Source organism: Protomyctophum parallelum (genome assembly GCF_964188405.1).
Source record: "Protomyctophum parallelum genome assembly, chromosome: 13".
Lineage (NCBI taxonomy): Eukaryota > Metazoa > Chordata > Actinopteri > Myctophiformes > Myctophidae > Protomyctophum > Protomyctophum parallelum.
This window is the reverse complement of record NC_139708.1, coordinates 34,727,737-34,751,723: the sequence shown is the minus strand read 5'-3', so window position 1 is coordinate 34,751,723 and position 23,987 is coordinate 34,727,737. Positions and strand designations below refer to the sequence as shown.

At 43.6% G+C, this 23,987-nt stretch overlaps 2 protein-coding genes across 3 annotated transcripts in view; one reads left to right on the top strand and one right to left on the bottom strand.

Moving 5' to 3' along the window:
* Window positions 1–2,216: 2,216 nt before the first annotated feature.
* LOC310868614 (eukaryotic translation initiation factor 3 subunit E-like) lies at window positions 2,217–3,560 on the top strand (the record flags this gene model as incomplete). Its single annotated transcript, XM_083779069.1, has 1 exon — window positions 2,217–3,560. One exon carries the CDS (start codon window positions 2,217–2,219, stop codon window positions 3,558–3,560), a length of 1,344 nt encoding a protein of 447 aa, XP_083635195.1.
* Window positions 3,561–9,469: 5,909 nt separating this feature from the next.
* nherf1b (NHERF family PDZ scaffold protein 1b) overlaps window positions 9,470–23,987 on the bottom strand; it is a 49,092-nt gene continuing 34,574 nt past the window's right edge. Inside the window, exons 3-7 of one of the 2 annotated variants that reach the window (XM_083779387.1) lie at window positions 23,223–23,393; window positions 18,949–19,102; window positions 14,250–14,293; window positions 9,788–9,907; window positions 9,470–9,665 (exon numbers count right to left, since the gene is read on the bottom strand). In XM_083779387.1, coding sequence (XP_083635513.1) covers window positions 9,522–9,665; window positions 9,788–9,907; window positions 14,250–14,293; window positions 18,949–19,102; window positions 23,223–23,393 — 633 coding nt within the window. In that variant the 3' untranslated portion in view covers window positions 9,470–9,521. Of the gene's footprint in view, window positions 9,669–9,787; window positions 9,908–14,249; window positions 14,294–18,948; window positions 19,103–23,222; window positions 23,394–23,987 lie in introns of both variants that reach the window. The other variant, XM_083779386.1, reaches the window with a different exon arrangement.

The following is a 23,987-nucleotide window of genomic DNA, read 5'->3' as shown; positions in this document are numbered from 1 at the left end:
CCATTATGTGGAAAAATTATGAGTGGAGGGTCTTCGGTGGCCTACTCTGGCACTGTGTTCTTAATAAGAGTATAGTTCACCGCAAAATTACTTATTTTAGCCAATAATTTGATGACCGGCAGAGTGTGTCCAGTAGGTGACTCAAAGACTGACCAGCCACCCGGCCATCACATTATTGGCTCAGCAATGTGACAAAGACAAATAAGTCTCCATGAATTCAAGGCTCATATGCCATGTGTAGAAAATAATATTTGTTTGGGGTGAACTACTCCTTTAAGTCGTCATGGTTACCCAGCCCGTATAATACCAGATTGCTATGGTTACCACTGTTGCTAATCAGAATCTTTAGACGCCAATCTGAATTTGAGGACCCCCATATGTGGGCACGTATGGTACATAATTCCATATTTGGGCATGACTGACTCAGCGTGACCTCATGGTGACAAGAGCATCACCTGTTTATAAGTCATCGCGGTCCCAGCGATATCCAACACTGCTACTGCGAACCAACTCAACAGGTTGTTTCTGTCTTTGCCTCGAGACTCAGAGGCTCAGGCAACATGAGGGCCAAGTGGAAGAAGAAACGGCAGCGCAGGCTGAAGCGTAAGAGGAGGAAGATGAGGCAGAGGTCAAAGTAGACCTTTGGGGGAAGCGATTGAGTGGTGGCCTAAAGCTAGAGGAGAGTGCCTGGTGGATGAAAGGTTCCCCGTTCCACCACCCCCAGTGCCCCCCCCAGACCGAATGACCGCCGCTCCTCCACACCGTTGACGTGCCTTTGAGCAAGGCACTGTACTGTACCCCCAATTGCCCAGAGTGGAGAGCTCACCATACCTACCCTGGTTAGATAAAAGGTTAAAAAACGAAACAAAAAAAAGGGATAAAAAGTAGAACAAAAAAAAAGTCTTGTTCACCTGCAGTTGTGATCCTGTCTGAACATTCAACGATGAGATTTTTCCAAGAGCTTTGAAGTAGGAATGGTCACCCTGGTCTGGAATGAAAGTCCTGGGTTTGAGAGTACACCATTTCCCCCTTACAATGCCAAGCCTTCAGAGGATGTCTACCGATAACTCAGCTGCCCGCTCTCCTCCCCGTCTCTGTCTATTAGGCTGCTGAGCTCTGAGGGAAAGCTACAATATAGCTGCAGCATTGGACTGCATGGTATAACCCGCAAGCATGCAGCTGGACCACATACAGATGGATGGATGAGGATGGGTCCGAATAATCGATGAACTTTCTTTTATTTTTTACACAAGCTATGCTGCCATCCAAAGCCTGACCGAGCGGATCCAGGCACCCCCTAGCTAAATTTATACTATAGGCCTACTATAAAAACGGGTCGAACATTGGCCAAATTGACAAATATACTGCAAGAAAGAAGCTGATCTACAAGCTCAACACTTGAGTGGCGCTATCCCCTCCTATGCCCAGCTTTGTGTGTTAGTGTGTACACTAGCCTCGGTACCAGGCTTTCATTTTTGTTGGTGCAAACATTTAAAGCCTGGAGGAACGCATTGGCCGCTCTGGTCTAAAAGTGGGAGTCAATCCTTCCGTGTGGGCGTCGCTCCAAATGATGTGACGTAGCGCTGCACTAGGGGGGAGAGGAGGGGCCGGGGGTGACGGACAGATCGATGAGATCCAATCAGGGCGTGCGCAAATCTCAGCCGCGACCCGCCCCTCTAGACCAGAAACCTAACACGTTAGCTCAGGCTAGTGTGTACACTAACACCAGGCACTAGTGCAGTGTATAAAAACTGTGTGTTTTATTATAGTTCCGATGAACCATGTTGTCAATGGTGAACATTAACATCATCAAGTGCTTTCCTACACATATGTGATGTGGATTCGCTTCTACACATCACAGGTTTATAGCCAGTAGAAAATGGGTGAACTTTGTCAAAACTATCCTCTCTCCTTATAGCTGTATTACTATACTGTATATCCCTAGAATGGAAGATTTTCTGTCCCATCGTACTGCGCATGTGCTATGGGAGATTATCTTTTAGCCCCTGCCTGTCTGCGTGCGTGTGTCAGGCTGAGCAGCCTACTGGGCCCGTTGCACAAAAATGGCACAAATCATAGATGCAGTGTCAAATTTGAATCACGCATTTAGGGCTCTCTAACCCTTGAGTGATGTATGCTGTTCATACGTCACTGCAGCTGTGTTATATCTGCCACAGGTCGCTCAGTGGACTCACTTTGTGCAAAGAAAAGTAAGGATGGCCCAGTACGATCTCACCCCGAAAATTGCCAATTTTTTGGACCGGCATCTTGTATTCCCCTTGCTGGAATTTCTTTCCAAAAAAGAGATCTATAATAAACAGGAGCTGCTTCATGGAAAGCTGGACCTCGCCACTCACACCAACATGGTGGACTTCGCCACGGACGTGTACAAAGACCTCTCCCTAAACTGCGGGGACACTCTACGGGAGAAGAGGACAGCCGTGGTGGCTCAACTGAGACAGCTCCAGTCGGAGACAGAACCCATTGTGAAGATGTTTGAGGACCCAGAGATGGTCCGGCAAGTCCAGTCTGCCAGAGACGGACGGACGCTCTTCAACTATCTGACGGAGAAACATGGCTTTCGCCAGAAGTCCCTGGACACCCTGTATCGATATGCCAAGCTCCAGTACGAGTGTGGAAACTACTGTGGAGCAGCCGAATACCTCTACTTCTTCCGCGTCTTGGTCCCGGCCACGGACAGAAACGCCCTGAGCTCCCTGTGGGGCAAACTGGCCTCCGAGATCCTCACACAGAACTGGGATGCTGCCATGGAGGACCTCATCCGCCTGAGAGAGACCATCGACAACAACTCTGTTAGCTCCGCTCTGCAGTCTCTCCAGCAGAGGACGTGGCTCATTCACTGGTCACTGTTTGTCTTCTTCAACCACCCCAAAGGCAGAGACAACATCATTGATGTTTTCCTCTATCAGCCTCAATACCTCAACACCATTCAGACCATGTGCCCGCATGTCTTGCGCTACCTCACCGCGGCGGTCATCACAAACAAGGACGTCCGCAAGCGTTGGCAGGTTCTGAAAGATCTGGTCAAGGTTATACAGCAGGAGTCTTACACATACAAAGACCCGGTTACAGAGTTTGTGGAGTGCCTGTACGTGAACTTTGACTTTGACAGTGCCCAGAAGAAGCTAAGGGAGTGTGGGTCGCTTCTTGCGAACGACTTCTTCCTGGTTGCCTGCCGGGAGGACTTCATTGAGAATGCCCATCTCTTCATCTTTGAGACTTTCTGCAGGATACATCAGTGCATCAGCATCAGCATGCTGGCAGACAAGCTGAACATGACGCCCGAGGAGGCCGAGAGATGGATTGTGAACCTTATCCGGAACGCCAGGCTAGATGCCAAGATAGACTCTGAGCTGGGTCATGTGGTGATGGGGAACAACGCCGTTTCGCCCTACCAGCAGGTGATTGAGAAGACCAAGAGCCTATTTTTCCGCATCCAAACGTTGGCCATGAACGTCGAGAAGAAGCAGTCCCACAGCAACAGGAACGAGACTCCAAACTGGACAGGTCAAGAAACTGCGTTTTATAGAATCGATTGAAGACAGAGATGTTTTTATCAGTCTCTTATCTATGCATCATCTCTGTCAGCCGGTGGAGAAATTAGTTAGCCGATTTGTATTTGTGTGGTTTGGACTAATTAGTTTAGTTGCGTTATTTTTTGTCAACATTAAATATTTATACTTTGCAGAAAATAGCTTATAATATAGTATATAGCCTGTAGAGAAGGACGCCCAGGCAAGGCAGACGGGGACCGAGACACCCGGACACCTCAGCCGCTGAAATGGGCCAGTTCCGCATGACAGGCAGGTCATCTGGCGTAAAACCTCATAGAGCAGAGCATTTAGCAGAGAAGCAAGGCCAATGAGCTGTGAGCAGGGAGGTTTAAATAGCCCGCCTCAATCAGATGGACTGAGCATGGGACTGATCAGCTGATCAGGAATTGGCCCTCCTTTGAGTGGTCTGCCTGGCTTCACATCATGATTTGTTCATGGTGTTTATATGCATAATAATTCATTTGTCTACCGCCATTTAGATAGGCTTTTTTTAAATCAATTAAACGTGTTTATAAGTTTAGTGGTGTAGGTCTAACCCAATATTGGGTTGTTAAATATTTTATTGTAAATTCAGACTTTCCAATTTAAAATCAGACCCGTCTGAACTGAGTGGTGCTGTTGGGGTGTCTGACTATAGTGGGTGCGTCTGACTATAGTGGGTATCTGACTATAGTATCCCTGTTTCTAGCTCAACAGCACCATTTTAGCACCTGTTGGTACCCTAAACATACGGACATAGGGACGGACGGACATTGCTGTTCTTTGGAGTGGCTGCACCACTCAAAAAACACACCCGTGTGAAGGTGAATCGTACATCATCTATTCATTGTCAATGGGATTTTAATCTTTGTGTAGGACAGAAATAGCTGATTTGCTAATCTACATACGGTATGACAAATTCTCCATTCATTGTCATTGGAAATGTAATGTTTGTGTAAGACAAAAATCTACACAATAGCTGAATATAGGAGGGGCTAGCGCCCCTCAAACAATACCTACAATGGAAACTAGGAAGCTATATGTGGATCCATTATATCTCTGAATATTAATGACTCCAAAACTTGGGCAAGGTTTCAGAATGTGACCACAGCCTCCATTGACTTCTGTTATAAAACAAAATAATTACTCTGTCACGTCCAGAAGTTTGCAAGACAAGTTACTGCTGACATTCAAGCCAAACATGACTTCTATCATTTCATTAGAAGGTCACATTTACATTGTCACACCACCATTATGGTTGTCAATCATCATGCCTTGTGACATCATGTGACACCATGGACACCCTTAGATCTCCATATATGGATCTGACCTCGTGACAACACGTGATACCATGGAAACCCTTAACCCCTCCATATATGGTCACGCCTCATGAAATCACGGCTCGTGGCATGTCACGCCACTATATATGGCCATCTCCATTCTCCATATATGAAGATCACGACACTTACCTCATCTAACCCTGGATAACCATACATGGAGAAGACTGGATCATCACCTAGATCTGCATATGGAGACGGCCAGAAACTCTTGTTGATCTGACCTCTTCAAACTACACTCAAGACATGCTCCATATGGCCAGTACAGAATTCATTCCATATGTTGATCTGACCACCCATGCGCTAGCACTCGCCCTGAGCGCAGCAGTCTGCCACCCAGGCGGATGCATGCACGATGCATGCAAGCATCCGTCTGGGTGACGGCATGCAAATAAATCTGACCTCAAACGTCAAACCCTTAGATCTCCATACATATATGGAGCTGACCTGTTCTGACATTCCATATGTTGATCCTTCCCCATCCATCCTTCCTCTTCGATGTCTCCCTTTTGACTGATACCTGTCCATTTAAACTCTAGACGGGCCTGCCCCAAAGTTATTAGTGCAGTTATTAGTGCCCGGCAGCTAGCGAAAACTAAATTAAGATCTTACCCCCAATGCCAAAGCGCCAGCGCTCAGCCAGCAGTCTGCTGTCACCCATTCAGATATGTTGATCTGACCCCCCCATGCCAAAGTGCCAGTGCTCAGACAGCAGTCTGCTGTCACCCATTCAGATATGTTGATCTGACCCCCCCATGCCAAAGTGCCAGTGCTCAGACAGCAGTCTGCTGTCACCCAGTCAGATATGTTGATCTGACCCCCCATTCCAAAGTGCCAGCGCTCAACCAGCAGTCTGCTGTCACCCAGTCAGATATGTTGATCTGACCCCCCATTCCAAAGCGCCAGCGCTCGCCCAGCAGTCTGCTGTCACCCATTCAGATATGTTGATCTGACCCCCCCATTCCAAAGCGCCAGTGCTCGCCCAGCAGTCTGCCGTCACCCAGGCGGATGAGTGTACACAACCTCGCCCTTTAGGCTTCTTACTGGTATCCTCTATATTAAAATATCCTTGTGGGTGGACGGTCGACGTCACAAATGTCACATGTCTATATATGGAGATTTAATTAATTAAACCCTATATGGTTGACCGGAGTCCCTCAGCACTTCCTCAATTTTTATGTGCATGTGCCGAGATATGCTAATTTGAATGTCATTTTTATCTTAGATGTGGGTGTATTTCCTGTTTTCGCTCTACATTAAATATCTTCTCTCGAAAATAGCCGATCGACAAGCTCACAACGCATCGCAAGTGTGAATGGTTCTGAGCTTGCCGATCAGACTATGGATGCTGGAGTTGAGGTGGTTAAATAATATTTTAAGGCTGCATAGCGGGCTGAAAATGTACTATTGAATATAAATTAAGAATATGAAATTCTAAAAAACACACAAAGCATACTCAGCAGGGTGCACACGAAATCAATACTACAAGCATAAATACCAATTAGTAGTAGCCTAATACTATTCTGTACCAAAATGTGCAACAGGTGGTATTACTGTAAGTAGTTCAAACTAAGTCCAGAATTGCTGCTTGCTAACCCAGTGGTGCAGGAAACAAAGTACAAACACAAAGGCAAAGACAGTATGAACAGAGCAGTAAAATTATATATATTAAAATCACATATGCCTACATACTCAGATAAAGATTTTCTTTCTCATCAGTCTTCTCTCTTTTGGACGTTCTCTTAATGTCTCCAGACTCCACCAGACCGAAGGCAGGTCTGAAGAACCACAGGCAGGCCAGCTGCCAGCAACACCAAGCAGCCAGTTTGGTAGACTGACTGCAAGGCCTTTAAATACTCACACTGATTGATAATGAGGAAGTGACAGTGCAGGCATCCTACAGTGGCCCCTGAGGCTCAACTCTGACTAGCTACAAAAAAAAACATTTTTGTTTTCACACCACACGGGCCTGTTATAGTGCCACCAGGAGGCAGATTTTAGCAAAATATATATTTTTAGCAGTACTCTGTTACTCTTTACTGTTTGCATCTGGTGATGCAAATGAGGCAGCCTAGAATATTCCAGCAGGTTTGTTTCAGCACGACTGAACACATACAGTACAGTCACGGCACAATGTTGTGAAGACAAGTTTATTACAGTAGGCCTATAGAAATACCGCACTGCTCACACAAGCCCTCTTCATATAATTCATAATTCAATCATAAAAAAAAAACCATTTCAATACTGAACAAAAATGCTTACTAATCTAGGGAAGTAAGAGAAGTCAATAAACCAGTCTGTGGAGTTAAAGCAGTGCTTTGGGGATTCATTCCAAAACTTTACAGGAAGCACAGACATTCGTTTAAAACATACATGATACACAAAGCTACATAATTCAGCCTTTAAAGACATCTATAGAAATGTGTAAAAAATCTCAGAAAGCATTTTGTTTGTTTTTGTTTTGCCAGTAACAATAGAACATGGCAGAAACATAAAAGGAATAGCAATAATATACAAAGATCACCATGGCAACAATTAGCCAGATTTATACTTGGTCGCACGACGGAGCATGAATTAGGCCTCATGGAACGGATGGTATGGATTACTTAAATATTTCACATTTAGTCAAAGGTCTGGTTTAGCAAAATGCACCAGATGAAAGTATCTATAGAAATAAAAAGCCATTGGCTTTATTGCGTATAATCATTTTGATGTTAGTGTGACAATGTACTGCGTGTAATTGTACATAAACAATTATTTAATTATCAATAAAGTTAAAGCATCCAGATGAAACACGGATGAGAAGCGGTTGGCATTCTGGTGTCGGATCAAAAGTTTCGGGTCGAATATCATTCACAGCATTCGATTCAGTCAATTGACCGGATATTCACTTCCTGAATGGGGAAAATCTCAGTAAAGATTTAGCTAATTCAATCACTGAAGATACTGCAGAGAATGAATGACCCTGCGTTATCACCACTTTAACCCTGGCATCCCTCAAGAAAATGTCACAATGTTCCAAAGGAGTGGCAATAGCACATCTACAACGCTCACGCGTTTGGTGCGATGCGTTGTGAGCTTGTAGATCACCACTACTTCCCACTATTCATTGTATGACCACACGTATGTAGGCCTTAAGTGGTTTACGGAGTGTGCGATTTCAAAGTGAAGACCACACGTTCGGTCGCAAACAGAAACAGGAGGAACTTGGGACAGATGGACAGTGATTGTCAGGCGGGTTTACATGGTTGGTCCCATATTGTCATTCTAATAAAAGACACTCATCGTTGCCGTTGAGCAGAAACCTTGAACTGTATCTCCATATTGAAACTTTTCTGTTTTTAAGACCTGAGGCCGATTCTACACATGCCTTCAAATATTATTAGAAAATGTTCAAAGATAGCAGATATACAAGCTTGTAGATCTGCTATTCTTATGTTTATTCTAAAGTCTAAAATGACACAGACGCTTTCCCTGTTTTAATGGGGTTAACAAAATAACACTCCATTTGGGCATTAATGAAGCACACCTCAGGAGTGATGTCAATGCCCCACTGCCTACGTCATTATAGTGGCGTCACACACGAGTAGCACAAACATAATGTTATTATTTAAACATTTTGAAAGTGAATGTGAAAGTGGTTAAAGGTATACCTTAAATCATTGGTATTTCTTTTCCTGTCACATGCCTGAGTCAATAATCCAATATTTGACTAATTGAAGTACATAGGAGACTTAACAAGAGTAAAACCATACTTCAAACATTCTCTCTGAACCATCAGTAGACACATCTTATATATATATATATATATATATATATATACACACTAGAGATGTCCCGATACTGTATCGGTATCGGAGAAGTATCGTATCGGCCCTTATTTGTCATATCGGTATCGGCAAATATGCCAGTCTAAAATGTTGCCAGTCTAAAATGTTGGGGCATGTGGAGTTTGCTTTCGAGTTGCCCAAACTGGGCACATTTGAGTGAGGAGTCTGCTATACTGTAAACACATCACGAGATCACAACACTGATATCGGTATTCGGTATCGGTATCGGCTGACACAGAAATTGTGGTATTGGGATATATTGAATTATTGGCTCAGGAATTCGACAACAACAAAGAAATATTTTGTGTTAAATATGTCTAAGTTTTTCGAGAGCTTTACAGTTTTGCAAGGTTTCCACGAGTTTCACAAAGTGTACGGCATTGACTGACAGGGTCAATTAAGCACTGATGCAAGCACGTACACACACCCACACACCCACACACCCACACACCCACACACACACACACACACACACACACACACACACACACACACATACACACACTTTTAATCTGTTCTATTTCTCTTTCCAACATTGGCATTATGCGTCGTTCATTGTTAGTAGTACATCATTTATAACTGGAAGTTAATAACAACAATAATAATAATAATAATCTGAGTGTACACTATATTTTACAGATATCCCTCTCTTTCCTAACTGCTGGTTTATATTTCTCAAAACTTCTCACATCTACATATGTGAGCATGTTTACAACAGAGATGTGACTGTGTGTGTCTTGAGGATGTGTGTGTGTGTGTGTGTGTGTGTGTGTGTGTGTGTGTGTGTGTGTGTGTGTTCTCTATAGGTTGCTGAACAGTTCATTCTTTTTGGTCCAGTCCATGGGCGGGGCTCTCTTGTTGGAGCGTTTCTGATGAGCACGCTCCTTCACCTGCTGCAGCGTCAGGTTGAGGGCCGGGATGGCATCGCCGGGCATCTGCTCCGACTCCTTAGTGAAGGAAGGAAGGAAGGAACAAAGCTTAATTCATGACCGTGTTATCTGTACTCGGCAGAGATGGCTGAAAAGTGACAATGAAGCTGATTGTGACAGTATGTGCGTGATGTTACCTCAGGTGTGTTGTTAATTGGCGGGGTTGTCAGAGAGGTGTTGGACGAGGTGTTCGATGGAGACGGACTGACTGACAGCTTCGAGTCCCCTTCTGCCTCTTTGGCCACACGACCGTTCACCTGGGACAGGGAATCAATCAATCAATCAATCAATCAAAATTTCCCCCAGATTACAATTTAAAGTTGGATTGTGTAGCATCCATTTTGCGGCATGTCACTCCCTGTTTCCTGCCATTGTCTACTACTAGAACAGTGCCCGTTGGTGGGTGATCACTCAGGTGTGATCAATTGGCTAATAAATGGCGAGGTCGCGCATCATTGTGAGTCAGAACATCATTGTGATTTGTGATTTCAGAACAGGCCAGCTCCATATATGGAGATGTAGGGGTGATCTGGATTTGGGCCCTGTCCGGAGCCTGGGCAGAGGCTTTTGTGCTGGTTCTGGACAAGTGGTGATCGGACGGACTCGACACCGGCACAGAGACTTAGTGCATTTATAGATAGAAGATGAATATATACTATCAATATATTCTTCTCTTTAAATCTTTAAAGAAGTGTTTTTGGCGACACCTCCGGTAACTCAGTCCAAAGTATGTTGGAACTGCGATACGCAGAACTCAGTTTGAAAGAAAATAATGGATGATCATGTTACTACTCCAAAAAGAACACATCCTAATATAGCTCCAAGGCTGTTTTGAACAACCACGTTTTCATAAGCTTGGCACCACTGCCCTGAACATGTTGTGTTGTTGATAGTAGTTATAAACACAGAAGCACGCAGGAGTTTTTTACCCGAATGAGTTCCGAGACTGCAGGGTTCCCAGCTTGTCGGTCTGCTAATTTCGGCAAAACCTTTCCCCAAAATACGGATGCTGGGCTTTAAAGTGGCTAAAACTCAATATGTTTCCTTTACATTTCTGCTGCTTGCGTGATTTGGGGTCAGACACAAAAAAATACGAAAAAAAATGTACGTGTAATGGTTATTGTGAAAAATATAGGCTACTAGTAAAAGATTACAATAAGTATATTTCTAGAGAGCATCAGTATATTTAGTGGTCCTTGAATGGCAACAACACTAATGGAATCAGAAGGGCTTCTGTGGCTGTGCGTAATTTATGTCCAGTACTATAGTCCACCACCTGGAGGCAGCCTTTCCTTATGAAGTTTATTCACTAACATACAGTGGCTTCACCAGTAGATACCAAAAGTGTTTCGGGGTAGAGTAATAACAGTAATTGGTCTGTAACTCTGAGAGTGTACCTCAGAGTTGCGAGAGTCCTTGAACCACTGGTTGACAGACTGTGAGGAACACATAAAATCCTGTTGACTAAGAATGACACGTCTGCAAACCTGGTCCCTGTCCCTACACCGTACAGTACACCTTTCATTTGTGAGCTTTGAAGATCAGCTATTTTCTCTTCACTATTTTTTGCACAACAAATTTTAACATAACACTTAAGTTGTTAATTGATTCAGTGATATACAATATATATACAATACTTTTGCACGTCCACGTCCAAGTCAATTTTGAATTCCAGACTTTTACTTGTTGTAACATAGTACTTCTACATTGCAGTATTGATACTTTTAATTAAGCAAGAAATGTGAGCACTTTTTCCACCACTGCTTAACATACCTGACAGGCAGCACGCCTTGAGCGGCAGGGAGCCGCAGCGGAACGGAGACTAGATGTTGAGATAGTAAGTAAATTAGGTCCAAGTGACTTATTGTCAGTATATCTGCCTGAGAAACGAGAGCGTCTACTGTAGGCGCTAGACCTGTTGAGGTGGAGCGCCACACCTTACCGCCAGCTTCAGGTACTTCTTTTTGTGTTTCTTTCCATAAATATACGCCCGCTACTTTATCACACTACAGCAGCGTCACACAAAAGCATCAAAAGTAGCAGATCTGGAAGCTCTAAACGTGGCACTGAGCTGAGCTAGTAGTATAATCTACTTTTTCTCTTTTAATTTGAATGAGGTTTCCACCCGACAAAGACCATATTGTTGTGGCCGGATGAGAAAATGTGTGTCCAACAAAAAACCCATTACTTAATCAAGAAATGCTACGGAAATGTTCAGTAACAGTAGAAATATATTTTAATCTATAATAATAATAATAGTATCAATACTTGATACTCGTATGAAGAAGCAGCCCTGAGGCCATTAAAAAAACAGAGTTTGTGGGTCAAGGACCCCCAAAATTATATGTATTTGGCCGCGGACCCCCATCTCAAAATATTTTATTCCAGGGACCCCCAGAAGCAATTAAAGATTTGAGTTCCCTTTAAAAATAGATAGATTTTTTAATAGTTACAAATCTAAAATAACAGAGATGCTTTCCCGGTTTTAATGGGTCAAATAAATTAAAACATACATAATTTGTCGATACAGGTGTCTGCCCGACAACGACAATATCTTTTAGCTCTCATGAATGGCATTTATTTTAATGAATGATGTTCCTTTTTTACAGAACATGAATAAATACCAGCCGTTTAGTTTAATACAAAATGGCACAGAGAAAGGTGTAGGCTGAAGCCGAGGCTTATTATGCCATTGCCTACCCTATTCCACTCCAAGACCTATAGTAAATGAACCCATTAAATATTATCTCACAGGTTCCCATTTTTCTCCAGAGTGAACCTTCCAATAAAAATGTAACAGTCCCTTAGTTACCAAAGCTGTGCTACTCATAACAAACTACTTAACAAAGTAATACAAAAACGCACGTGAGTGTGTGTGTGTGTGTGTGTGTGTGTGTGTGTGTGTGTGTGTGTGTGTGTGTGTGTGTGCTTGTGATCTACAGTAAAAGTAGATGAGCGTGCATGCACCCATAAGGATTATAGCTAATACCTTTCCAGGATTAACATGAAGCAGCTCAATGAATTTTCCCTAACTGCTCCACACTCGTGTGTGTGGCTTCAAGCTAGCCCCACAGTTTGTTATCACATCCCTCTGCTCTAACAGCCCGAGCCGTTCTCGTGATGAAATTACCTACCTAGGTTCCATCCTGGAGGCCAATCTTTCCGGTGATAAAATGGCCACCAACGTAATCAAAAAAGTCAATCAAAGAACAAGATTCCTTTACAGGATCTCCTCACTGGTCAACAAAAACACCTTGAAGACCTTAACAGGAGCCCTCGTACAAGGTTTCTTTGACTATGCATCCACCTCTTGGTACCACAGCACCTCAAAGGCCCTTAAAACAAGGCTCCAGACCTCCCAAAACAAACTGGTCAGGCTCCTACTTGGCCTCACCCCCCGAACCCACCTCACCCATGACCACTTTGACAGGCTGGGATGGCTTAGGGCTTAGAGTACAGCATCTTGCAATGGGTCTGGTCCACAATATTCGATACACCACTAAGATACCCATGTACCTGTCTAAATTCCTTAATGTAAACGAAGTCCACACCCACAACACCAGAGGGAGTGCAACAAACCATGTACAACCCAGATTCGGCACAAACAAGGGACTAAATTATTTTCGCTCCTATGCCACCAAATGTGGAACGCCCTACCAACAGTCATTAAGACATGTGAATCCCTTGACTCCTTCAAAACCTCTCTCAAAGGGCACCTACGGAAGGCTGCAATTCGAAACTGGCCTCTGTAAAATCTGAATCCCCCCCACCGCCCCCCCCCCCTTTCCCCTCACTGTATATGTATCTTTTCCCTTTTTGCTTCCTATATGATGAATTCCTGTTCTGTTCTTTAACTACATAGAAGTGTCTATTTGTATGTTTTGATGAATTGAACAATGTGGACCCTGTTGTAAACAAGTGTAATGCTTAATTGGGTCATCCACTCACAGTTAACAGTCTTTGTATTGAGTTTGTGCTTGAAATGTACTGTAATTCTACAAACTGTTAATAAATATTTCAATCAATCAATCAAAGTGTGGCAAGGCCCTTAGTCCATCATACAAGTCGCATACAAGTACGCACCACATGGGTGGAGTTCCTAACACACTGTATAGTTGAACCATACAAATCGCCAGACAATATGTGGGTTTGGTTTTGGACGTCAACACGGTTCTGTGATTGATGACCTGCTGCCTGAGCTGTCGACAGTGACACAAACCCTGCCTATCTGGAACGGGACGCAGTTTCAAACAAACAAACCCCAGAGAATTCATGGCAAGAACCTCTGTATTTGCCCTGAGGGTGTTTAGTCTATAGACCGAGTGCTAACTGCACAGAAGCAAAGCAGGAGCCAGAAAGAAGTACTCACACACTAAAGTAAAAGCATCAATACTGCAATGTAGAAATACCAGAAGTAAAAGTCTGGAATTCAAAATTGACTTACCCCATGTAAAAAATCCTAACCTAATCCTAATCCTAAAGTTTTCTAAAAAGAAATCTCATTATCTCCATATTTTAGCTTTAACTTTTGAATTTGAATCCTGATAAGTAACAGTTTGGGACATTATCATGATGATGATGATGAATGAGAGATCCTACCTTGTCCTCCATGTCTCCGTTGATGAGCGGCTCAGGCAGAGGACCTGCAACACACCAACACACCCACTCAGTCACACTTTTACAGTAAACACAAGAGAGAACCCCTCAAGCTGCGTTCACACGGACACGTACAAAATATACAAAGCAACGCAAGCATAATTTGTAGCTTTGTAATGTAGCGTTGTTGTATCTGAAGTTGAAAGCTTTGTAGCTGTCGCCGGATGTACAAGTAGTTGTCCTATACTCATGTCACCGACTCGCCGGGCCTCCATTTGGAAAAGAGAATGGTCGCCTGTATATCTTTGTATATGCCCAGTGTGAACGCGGCATAAAAGGATCATTCGTTACTATTACCCAAATAACTTGCCCAACAATAATGCAGCCAACACTACCGTAATGTGTACTGGACCGGACCGAAGCTTACTGTCTCATTCTAGTCCCCTCAGTGTCTTTGCTGTGGTACTGTAGCCTTCAGAACCAGCGGAGCAGAATGCTCCACTCAGTGTCTATGCTGTGGTACTGTAGCCTTCAGAACCAGCGGAGCAGAATGCTCCGTTCGTTCAACTTAGATCAAGGAGTCCCTTCTGTGCAGCTCCGCTTTCATTCCACCAATGCCTCTCTATCTACTCTGTTACATAGCGCAGCTATGTGTAAAGAGATCCATCTATTATTCACACATGCAGAGGGTTCCTCTGCATGCGTTCGCATGTTTCTCTGACATTGGCATTGGCCTCAGCCGTAATTTAAAAAAAACACCCCAGTCGATAACTCGCTCTCACCACAGAGGCCCTACTCTTGGCCCTACTCTCGTGTCTTGACTAATCCAATAGCCCACGATGATTGCGCGCACGGAGCAAAATGATCTTGAATGCTAATCTCTCCACTTTGAGAGGTTCTCTCGATGGGGAGACACTTGTGGGGGGGGGGGGTGTTCCCCGGCAAAAAAATTAATAGTCCTTGACATGAGAAAGTTTGGTTCTCAAACATTTTCATGTCAAGATGGGTATGTGTAGATGATGTGTATTTGGAGGCCGGAACACCACTATGCAAACCACTGCCACAGTATACATCATGTATTTCAAATGTACTTAGTGTTGTAAAGTCACTAAGTACATTTACTCAAGTACTGTACTTAAGTAGAATTCTGAGCTATATATGTATATATTTTACTATACTGGAGTATTTCCAATTTTCTGTACTTTCACTTCTACTCCACTACATCTCAGAGGCAAATATTGTACTTTTACTCCACTGCAATTATTTGAAAACTTTAGTTACTTTGTAGATTTAGATTTTTTATTCAAAACATAGATTACCCACTTCAACCCTATACATTTCCGAACTTGTAGATCTGCTATTTCCAAAAGATTTGTATACTATTTAATATATTTGAAAATCAAAACATTCTACTTTCACTCCAATAAAAAGATGTGAGTTCTTTTCCACCACTGATTGTCAGAGAGGAGTCAGAGGACCGACACATTTACTTCTTCCACCACTGATTGTCAGAGAGGACAGACACATTTCTTACCTTCCATCCGTTATGTTTTCCCCTTTAGCCAGTCGCTCCTTTTTATGGCTCTTATACAGCCCTTCCTTTGGCCCTACTACAGTCAGGTTTTCTTTAGTGTGTCTATTCTGAGAGCCAGCATCGTCCTCTGTGTGTGTGTGTGTGTGTGTGTGTGTGAAGAGCCTCTCCCCTCCAAAATATACAGCTCCAGTACTGTGAGCTGAGAGAGGCCACTCAAGAGCCAGTGCCTTGGAAACCAAACAAAGGTGCTGGCCAGTGAGGCAGCATGTGTGCGCGTGTGTGCGTGTGTGCGTGTGTGTGTGTGTGTGTGTGTGTGTGTGTCACTGTACTCAGGTACCCTGTGAGTGGTCAGCACATGGAGTTACCTGGGCAACATCTCAGTGGAATGTCTCTCCAGACTGGCTTTTTTGGAGCCTTTTCTTTGGGTCTCATTCTGGACTGGAGGCCAAATATGGAACCAGGGAGCTTTTGATTGTTTTCATAGTGATTATGCTGTAGTATACTTTTTCACTAATCAAATAACATTGAAGAATTATTGTTTATATCATCTTTTTATATGGTATATCAACGAACTGACAATGATATATATATTTAAAAAATATATATATCTTTTTTTAAATTTGTATAATGAACTAAATTCATTATACATTATACATTTGCCTCATTATCCACTCCAAAGGAGTAGTTCACCCAAACAATTACTTATTTTCTATCAATAACACACCACATGAAGCCTTGAATTCATGGAGATTGGTTTGTTAAGCCAATAATCCGGTAGGAGACTCAACTGACCTGCATTTGAGTCCCAGTCAGCAAAATGAGAACAAATTATACCTCCATGAATTAATTCAAGGCTTCTTGATATGATCGTGTACTTGATAGAAAATATACTTTGTACAGCTGAACTGTGTTGTGCAGAAGTAGCAGATCTATTTATAATCGCTTCAATTGATTAGTTCGATGAACTTAATTATTTGTTGATATTATGCTGTATGTTTTTATATTAGACTGATGCTGCTAGCTAGGTTCATGGTTTACCTATGATCCTAGATCCGCACTACAGCGAAGCCAATATCAAACCCATAGAGACAGTGTAGTGACTACACTGTCTCTATGCATTAATGTTCCGCCCGTCTGCTCCCCAGAACCCGATCCAGGGACCACATCACACCAGTCCTCCGTGACCTCCACTGACTCCCATTTCAAAATGCTAATCACCACCTACAAGGCCCCAGTGATGGAAGAAGTACTGCATTTCTTTTGTACTTAAGTAAAAGTATCAATACTCTATTGTAAAAATAGTATGTTACAAGTACAAATACTACAAAGGTATTGGCGTCTGCAATGTATAAATACTCTGTTATAAATAAAAGTCCGGAATTCAAAATGTATTTGAGTGTATAGTATTGGCAATACTCCAGTAAAGTAAAAGAAACACCTCGAAATTGTACTTACTAATTGTTACTAATCATCAGCTACAATTAAGGCCCTCATCAAGCAGGCTCCCCGCTACCCCTTTGACCTCCTCCACAGCCACGCCCCCTCAGGTTTAGGTGCCAACCTCCTGGACATCCCCAGGACAAACAACCCAACCTGGGGTGACAGACAGGGCCTTCTCGGTGGGCCAACACTACAGTATATAGTTCCCTATATATGGAAGTCACTCCCAGCTCACAGCAAAGCAGCCCCCCAAAGCAGCTACTCAAAACCCATGCAGTGTTACAACTGCTCTGAAATGAGGCAGCCAAATCAAAGACCTGGGGCTCCCTCTAGAGAATTCCTGTTGTATTACAGATAAAGAAAAAATAAAAGAAAAACTGTTTTATAATTTGGCTGTTTGAAAACAGACATTTTCACATTAAAAATAAAATAAAAATCACACTTGTGTGAAATGAGGGGCCTGTCACATGATGTCACTGCTTAAAGCAAACATTAAAAGTCCATAGACTTGGCACGTCCATAGACCTGATTATTGGGGACCACATGACGTCATTTCTGAAAGCCAGAAGTTGAAGGAGATAGTGCCCCTCAAAAATGTTTGCCTATAATGACGTCACATGACTTGGTTGCTACATGACGTCACGGGGGAAAGCCAGAGGTTGGAGAGGATAGCGCGCCTCCAAAACGTTTGAGAACTACCCATCTATAAACACACGAGGACCAGCAGGAGAGGGCAGGAAGTCAGCCAGCTCCGTCTGTATGTGTACTTTGGCAGAGACAGAGAGAGAGAGAGAGAGAGAGAGAGAGAGAGAGAGAGAGAGAGAGAGAGAGATATATAGAGAGAGAGAGAGAGAGAGAGATAGAGAGAGAGAGAGAGAGAGAGAGAGAGAGAGACAGAGAGAGAAAACGTAGACTGCGTAGACAGACGTTTAATTTCCTGGTGTTTACCACTACAGTGGGAACACAACAGCAGAAGGAGTAACATGGAGGAGGGGAGAGAGGCCCACCATGTCTCACAGAGCTCAGAGTGAGAACCACAAAGGATACTAATAATAATAATAATACGATGTCAAAGTCTCTGAGCAAATCGGCTTAGTGTCAAATTTTGTCCTACACAAGCATTAAATTCCCATTGACAATGAATGGAGAATTTTACGTCATAGTGTCTATTTTACGTCATGATGATGTACGATGATTAGAGCTGATTTTTTTTTAACTAATGGGCTCTATGCACAGTGCACACACACCATTTTGGAAATAACTTACCTACAGTCTTCCTTCACAGGTGTTACCACTGATACTAATGAAGGCTCTGTTCCATTTTGGTCAAACAGAATCAGGGTGCTACTATTGTGCGTATGGCTCAATGGAAACACTGCTACACCAGTGGGTCTCAACGTGGTTTCAAATTGGCCCTGTACGTATGTGTAACTCTGACAGTGTACAAAAGGGTCCATTTGGTTCCATTTGTACACTCTCAGAGTTGTGGGGGTCCTTGAAATTAAAACGTTTGAGAACCACTGCATACTAAATGGCCTTAAAGATTAGTATAATCGGTAACACATGTGAAGGAAGTAGGGAAGCGGCCCGGAAGTAGGAATAGTTATTCTGTTTGCATATAGACCATTTGCAACACGGAGACCACAGGCAGAGTCTACTCTATAGGGTTAACTTGCTTGTCCTAATGGTACAGCATGGAAACCCTGCCCTGACGGCTGTCTGTCTCACCAGTGAGGTGGTCCTGGCAGGGCGCCACTCGGCACCTCTTGAAGAAGGCGTCTGTCTCGGGGTCCACCACCAGGAGCAGCGTTTCGTCGCCGCCTGACTTGATGGCCGCCACCACTTCTGAATGGTTCCTCCCTTCCACCGACACATCGTTCACCTGTAGACCACACAAAGGTTAGGACAAGGAGACACATCGCTCAGCTGTAGACCACACAAAGGTTAGGACAAGGAGACACATCGCTCAGCTGTAGACCACACAAAGGTTAGGACAAGGAGACACATCATTCACCTGTAGACCACACAAAGGTTAGGACTATAGGAGACACATCATCAAACCCACAAGACTATCATTTATCTTCTTAATTAAGATTATTTATTTTCAGATCGGTGAACCGGTGGCATCCACCGGCTGTTTTCGCCCGCACGCGCCCCTCTAGGCCAGAAATCACACTGGCTGGATCGACTAACCTGATTAGTCTAATGAACCACTCCAGTCCTGTTTTATACCTACATACACTGTAAGAGGTTTCTGCCCGACAGCAACGATCTATATTGATACGGATGATTTCCCAGTTTTAATGGGTTAAGCCAGTGGATTCCAGGAACTTGGACGGTTCCGTTGAGGGGGTCTAAATCGACCCTTTACAAGTCTATAACTCTGATGGTATACAAATGGAACCAAATGGACCCTAACGGGGCCATGGGGCTCCATTTGTACACTGTCAGAGTTAAGGAGATACCTCGAAATGTAAAGGTCTAAGATACACTGGGTTAAGCTATTTTGGAGAAGACGGACCAAGTGGCGTCCGTCTGCCATTGTTCCACGGCAGCAGCAGCAGCTGTTTATCACTGTCCAGGATTCCTTGCTTAATATTATCACTGGCTCCTGAAACAGGAAATCCTGTACGCACACACATGTACACACGCTCTCTCACGCATGCACGCACGCACGCACGCACGCACGCACGCACACACACACACACACACACACACAAACATAAACATAAACGCACTCACACAGGTTTTGTATTACTGTACTCGTGAGGACGTCATCAACGCTTTAGGACAGCATTGGAAATAGCTGAAGATGGACGGGAAAACAGCAGAAAAACTGCAGATCTAAAAGCCACTCCCGCTGCGACGCTTTGTGAGCACTGAGCTTGTAGATATTCCAGTGTGTGATATCACTGCCCAACTAAGTTTAAAATAGGGAATTACAACAATAGTGACAAGCACACGCACGCACGCACGCACGCACACACGCACACACACACACACACACACACACACACACACACACACACACACACACACACACACACACACACACACACACAGTATAGAGCCAGGACTCTCCACAGGGCTGTGGGAGTGGAGAATATTACTCAGTTACGTAATCTTAACCACTTAAACCCCAGCATCCGTATTGTGGGTAAAGCTTTGGCTGAAAATAGCCGATCGACAAGCTCACAACGCCTACGCCCACAATAACACAAAACGGTAAAATGGTTAATAACATGCTTCATAAATCACTTTCTATTAGGACTACAACATATATACAACTATCCACCACTTTCTTACTTTTACGCAAATTGTAACATTGTTACAATTAGGGAGTAGGGATGCAACGGTCCAATCGAATTCAATTCAATCTATTATCAAAAAAATTAAGAAAGAACTGACTTTATTAATATAATACATTTTCAAAAATAAGATGTGCGTGTACACTTTAGAAAGCCCAAGCCCAAAGTCGCTTACAATAAGCGGACATGGCATTTGAGTAGAGAGAGCCTAGGGGTCTCAGGGGGTCTCCCTCCCCCCCCCCCCCCCCCCCACCTCACAAGGAGCTGGTCTTTGTGCTGAGCGGACACACATTGTTACTGCTGTTACTGCCCAAGATGCTATTGTCTGGCTTCCTCTCTGGAATTGGCTTTAGATGTTCACGCCCACTCTGTGACCCCCCCCCCCCCCCCCACACACACACACACGTTTGAGTTACTCTGTAGGCCTACTTGTGAAGGCACAAAGCTGAAACATAGCTGATCTACAAGCAAGTTCACAAAATGCGTCGTAGCACAACTCCTCCCCCCTCACACACACAGTTCTAGGTACACAGAACCCCTCAAAGCCACTGTTAGTTCAAATAACATTCCTGTTACCTGCCTGAGCACTTCTGAATCTCTGAGTACAGGTCAGGGTATGCCAGAGAAACACTGAGATGTTTGTTTTATAGTCTGCTCTGAGGGCCACATGGGTGGGGTTTCACTGTGTTAAGAGGACTTACAGGTAAAGCTGTCAACCACAGAAAGCGTATACTTAATCAGTGGTTCCCAAACCTTTTAGCTTGACACCAGACCACAAAAGAGAACTTTCCTGTCTCCCAGGAACCCTGCAAGCAAGTGCATGGGCTAAGTGAAAATAGCACATCTACAAGCTCGGCTATTTTCACTAATTGTAATTCATGTAATTTATTTTGTTTGTTTGTTTGTTTGTATGTTTTTAACTTGTGGCTATATCTGGCGATAAATAATTATGATATGAGATGACCAGCACAGTGGACACACCACCATGTTAACACTAACCTATCTGTGGAGATGACCAGTACAGTGGACAGTGGACACACCACCATGTTAACACAGTAACCTATCTGTGGAGATGACCAGTACAGTGGACAGGGGACACACCACCATGTTAACACAGTAAGTAACCTATCTGTGGAGATGACCAGTACAGTGGACAGGGGACACACTGCCATGTTAACACAGTAACCTATCTGTGGAGATGACCAGTACAGTGGACAGGGGACACACTGCCATGTTAACACAGTAACCTATCTGTGGAGATGACCAGTACAGTGGACACACTGCCATGTTAACACTAACCTATCTGTGGAGATGACCAGTACAGTGGACACACCACCATGTTAACACTAACCTATCTGTGGAGATGACCAGTACAGTGGACAGGGGACACACCACCATGTTAACACTAACCTATCTGTGGAGATGACCAGTACAGTGGACACACCGCCATGTTAACACTAACCTATCTGTGGAGAACTGGAGATGACCAGTACAGTGGACACACTGCCATGTTAACACAGTAACCTATCTGTGGAGATGACCTGTACAGTGGACAGTGTGGACATGTTAACACTGACCTACTGGTATCTCTTTACTGGTATCTCTCTACAGCGCTGCTTACAGAACTCGGCTAAAGCTTCGTTCCTACAGAATCAATGTCGTGGCAATAATCACGGTAAAGCACCCCCTCTTGTGTAATAATCACGGTAAAGCACCCCCTCTTGTGTAATAATCACGGTAAAGCACCCCCTCTCGTGTAATATTGCTTAAGTGACTACTGACTATACATGTAATCAAGTATAGTACTTAAGTACACTTTCTCTGAGATAAATATTGTACTTTTACTCCACTACAATTATTTGAAAACGTTAGTTACTTTATAGATTTTGATTATTATTATTATTATTATTATTATTACAAAACACACAATTAACCACTTCAACTTGAGCTTGTAGCTCTGCTAATTTGAAAAGATTTTCATGCATTTAAAAAACTTGTGAAACGGCACATTCTGCATAATTAGCCCTTTTACTTTTAGTACTTAAAATACATCTTGATGCCAATACTTTTGTACTCTGCACGTCCGTCACAAGCTTATAGATCTGCTATTTTTTGGAAAATCGTGAAAATGTGTGCAAATCTTTGAATATATTTTTAAAGCAAACATCCCTGGCATAAACTGTTTTTGAGATGAGGTCCACAGCCAATACTATATCATTTTGGGGGGGACTCCTTGATATGAAGAGGTTTGTGAACCACTGGTCTAGTAGCCTGGGGTCAATACCATTTTGGGGTTTCTGATCCGGTCGAAGCGGACATAAAGTTGCGTCGTCAGGTGGCCGGAAACCAACGACCGCTGTGCAACTCCAAAATGGTTCCCCTACTTTAAAACGTGTTCAGTTTGGTAAAATCGTTTTGTGGTTTGATATGTTTTTCTATTCGAACTCGTAGCGCTACTAAGAAGACTAAACTAATTGGTTCGCAGTATGTGGGGAACAAAAACAATGCGACGCCAACCGGAACCAAACACCGAAACCACAATATTGTTTTTCCTTTTCCCTGATATTTTTAGAACGAATACCAGGCTTTCCTCAGGTGTGGAATGTCTGGTGACGTGACGTTACTGGTCTAGAACCCCCACCCGTTAAGGGAGTCCTTCTCGGACCCCGGCTACTTTCGGAGAAGCTAACTGACCTGTACTATCCGGTCCCGGGGCTGGAGGCCTGCCCTCTCTGCCGGCGAGTCCTCGTCCACAGCGCGGATGTACTGTCCGGGACGGGCCTTCTCACTGTGCAGGTTGAAGCCGTAACCGCTGCTCCCTCTCTGGATCACACAGAGGCGCGGCCGCAGCTCACTGCACACCTCCTGGAAGGAGACAAAAACATTAGACATTAGACGTGTTTAATATCGTGTTATGTTAGTCTTAATCCATTAAGGCCCTCCGAGGCAGATTCTACAAATGCCTTCTGAATTAGTGGTTCTCACACTTTCAAGATTTTTCCAAAAATGTCCAAAAATAGCAGATGTATACAAGCTTGCAGCGTGGCATGAAGCGAGGCGCTGTGAGCTTGTACAGTACATTTGCTATTTTTGAATAGCCAAAATATAAAATGACAAGATCCAGGGTTAATCAGGAGTACAATAGTTAATCGAACTAATCGAATGGATTGATTAATGTAATCTAATCTAATAATCAAATAATCAATCAAAAAATATTTGATTAAATCGATTATTCGATTAATAGGAGAAAAAAAAGCAATGGAAAGATTAGTTGCGGCACCTTTTTCTAAATAAGCCCTGAATTACAGCCACTGGACAAATACCTGGACCATGATGGGTTCCTGCCCCGGACTGACCAGAGGCACAAACACCATGGAGAGCTCCAGAGAGTCATTCAGCACCAATATGAAGCCTAGGCTGAACATACAGTACAGACAAGACACACTGGCCGAGTGCATG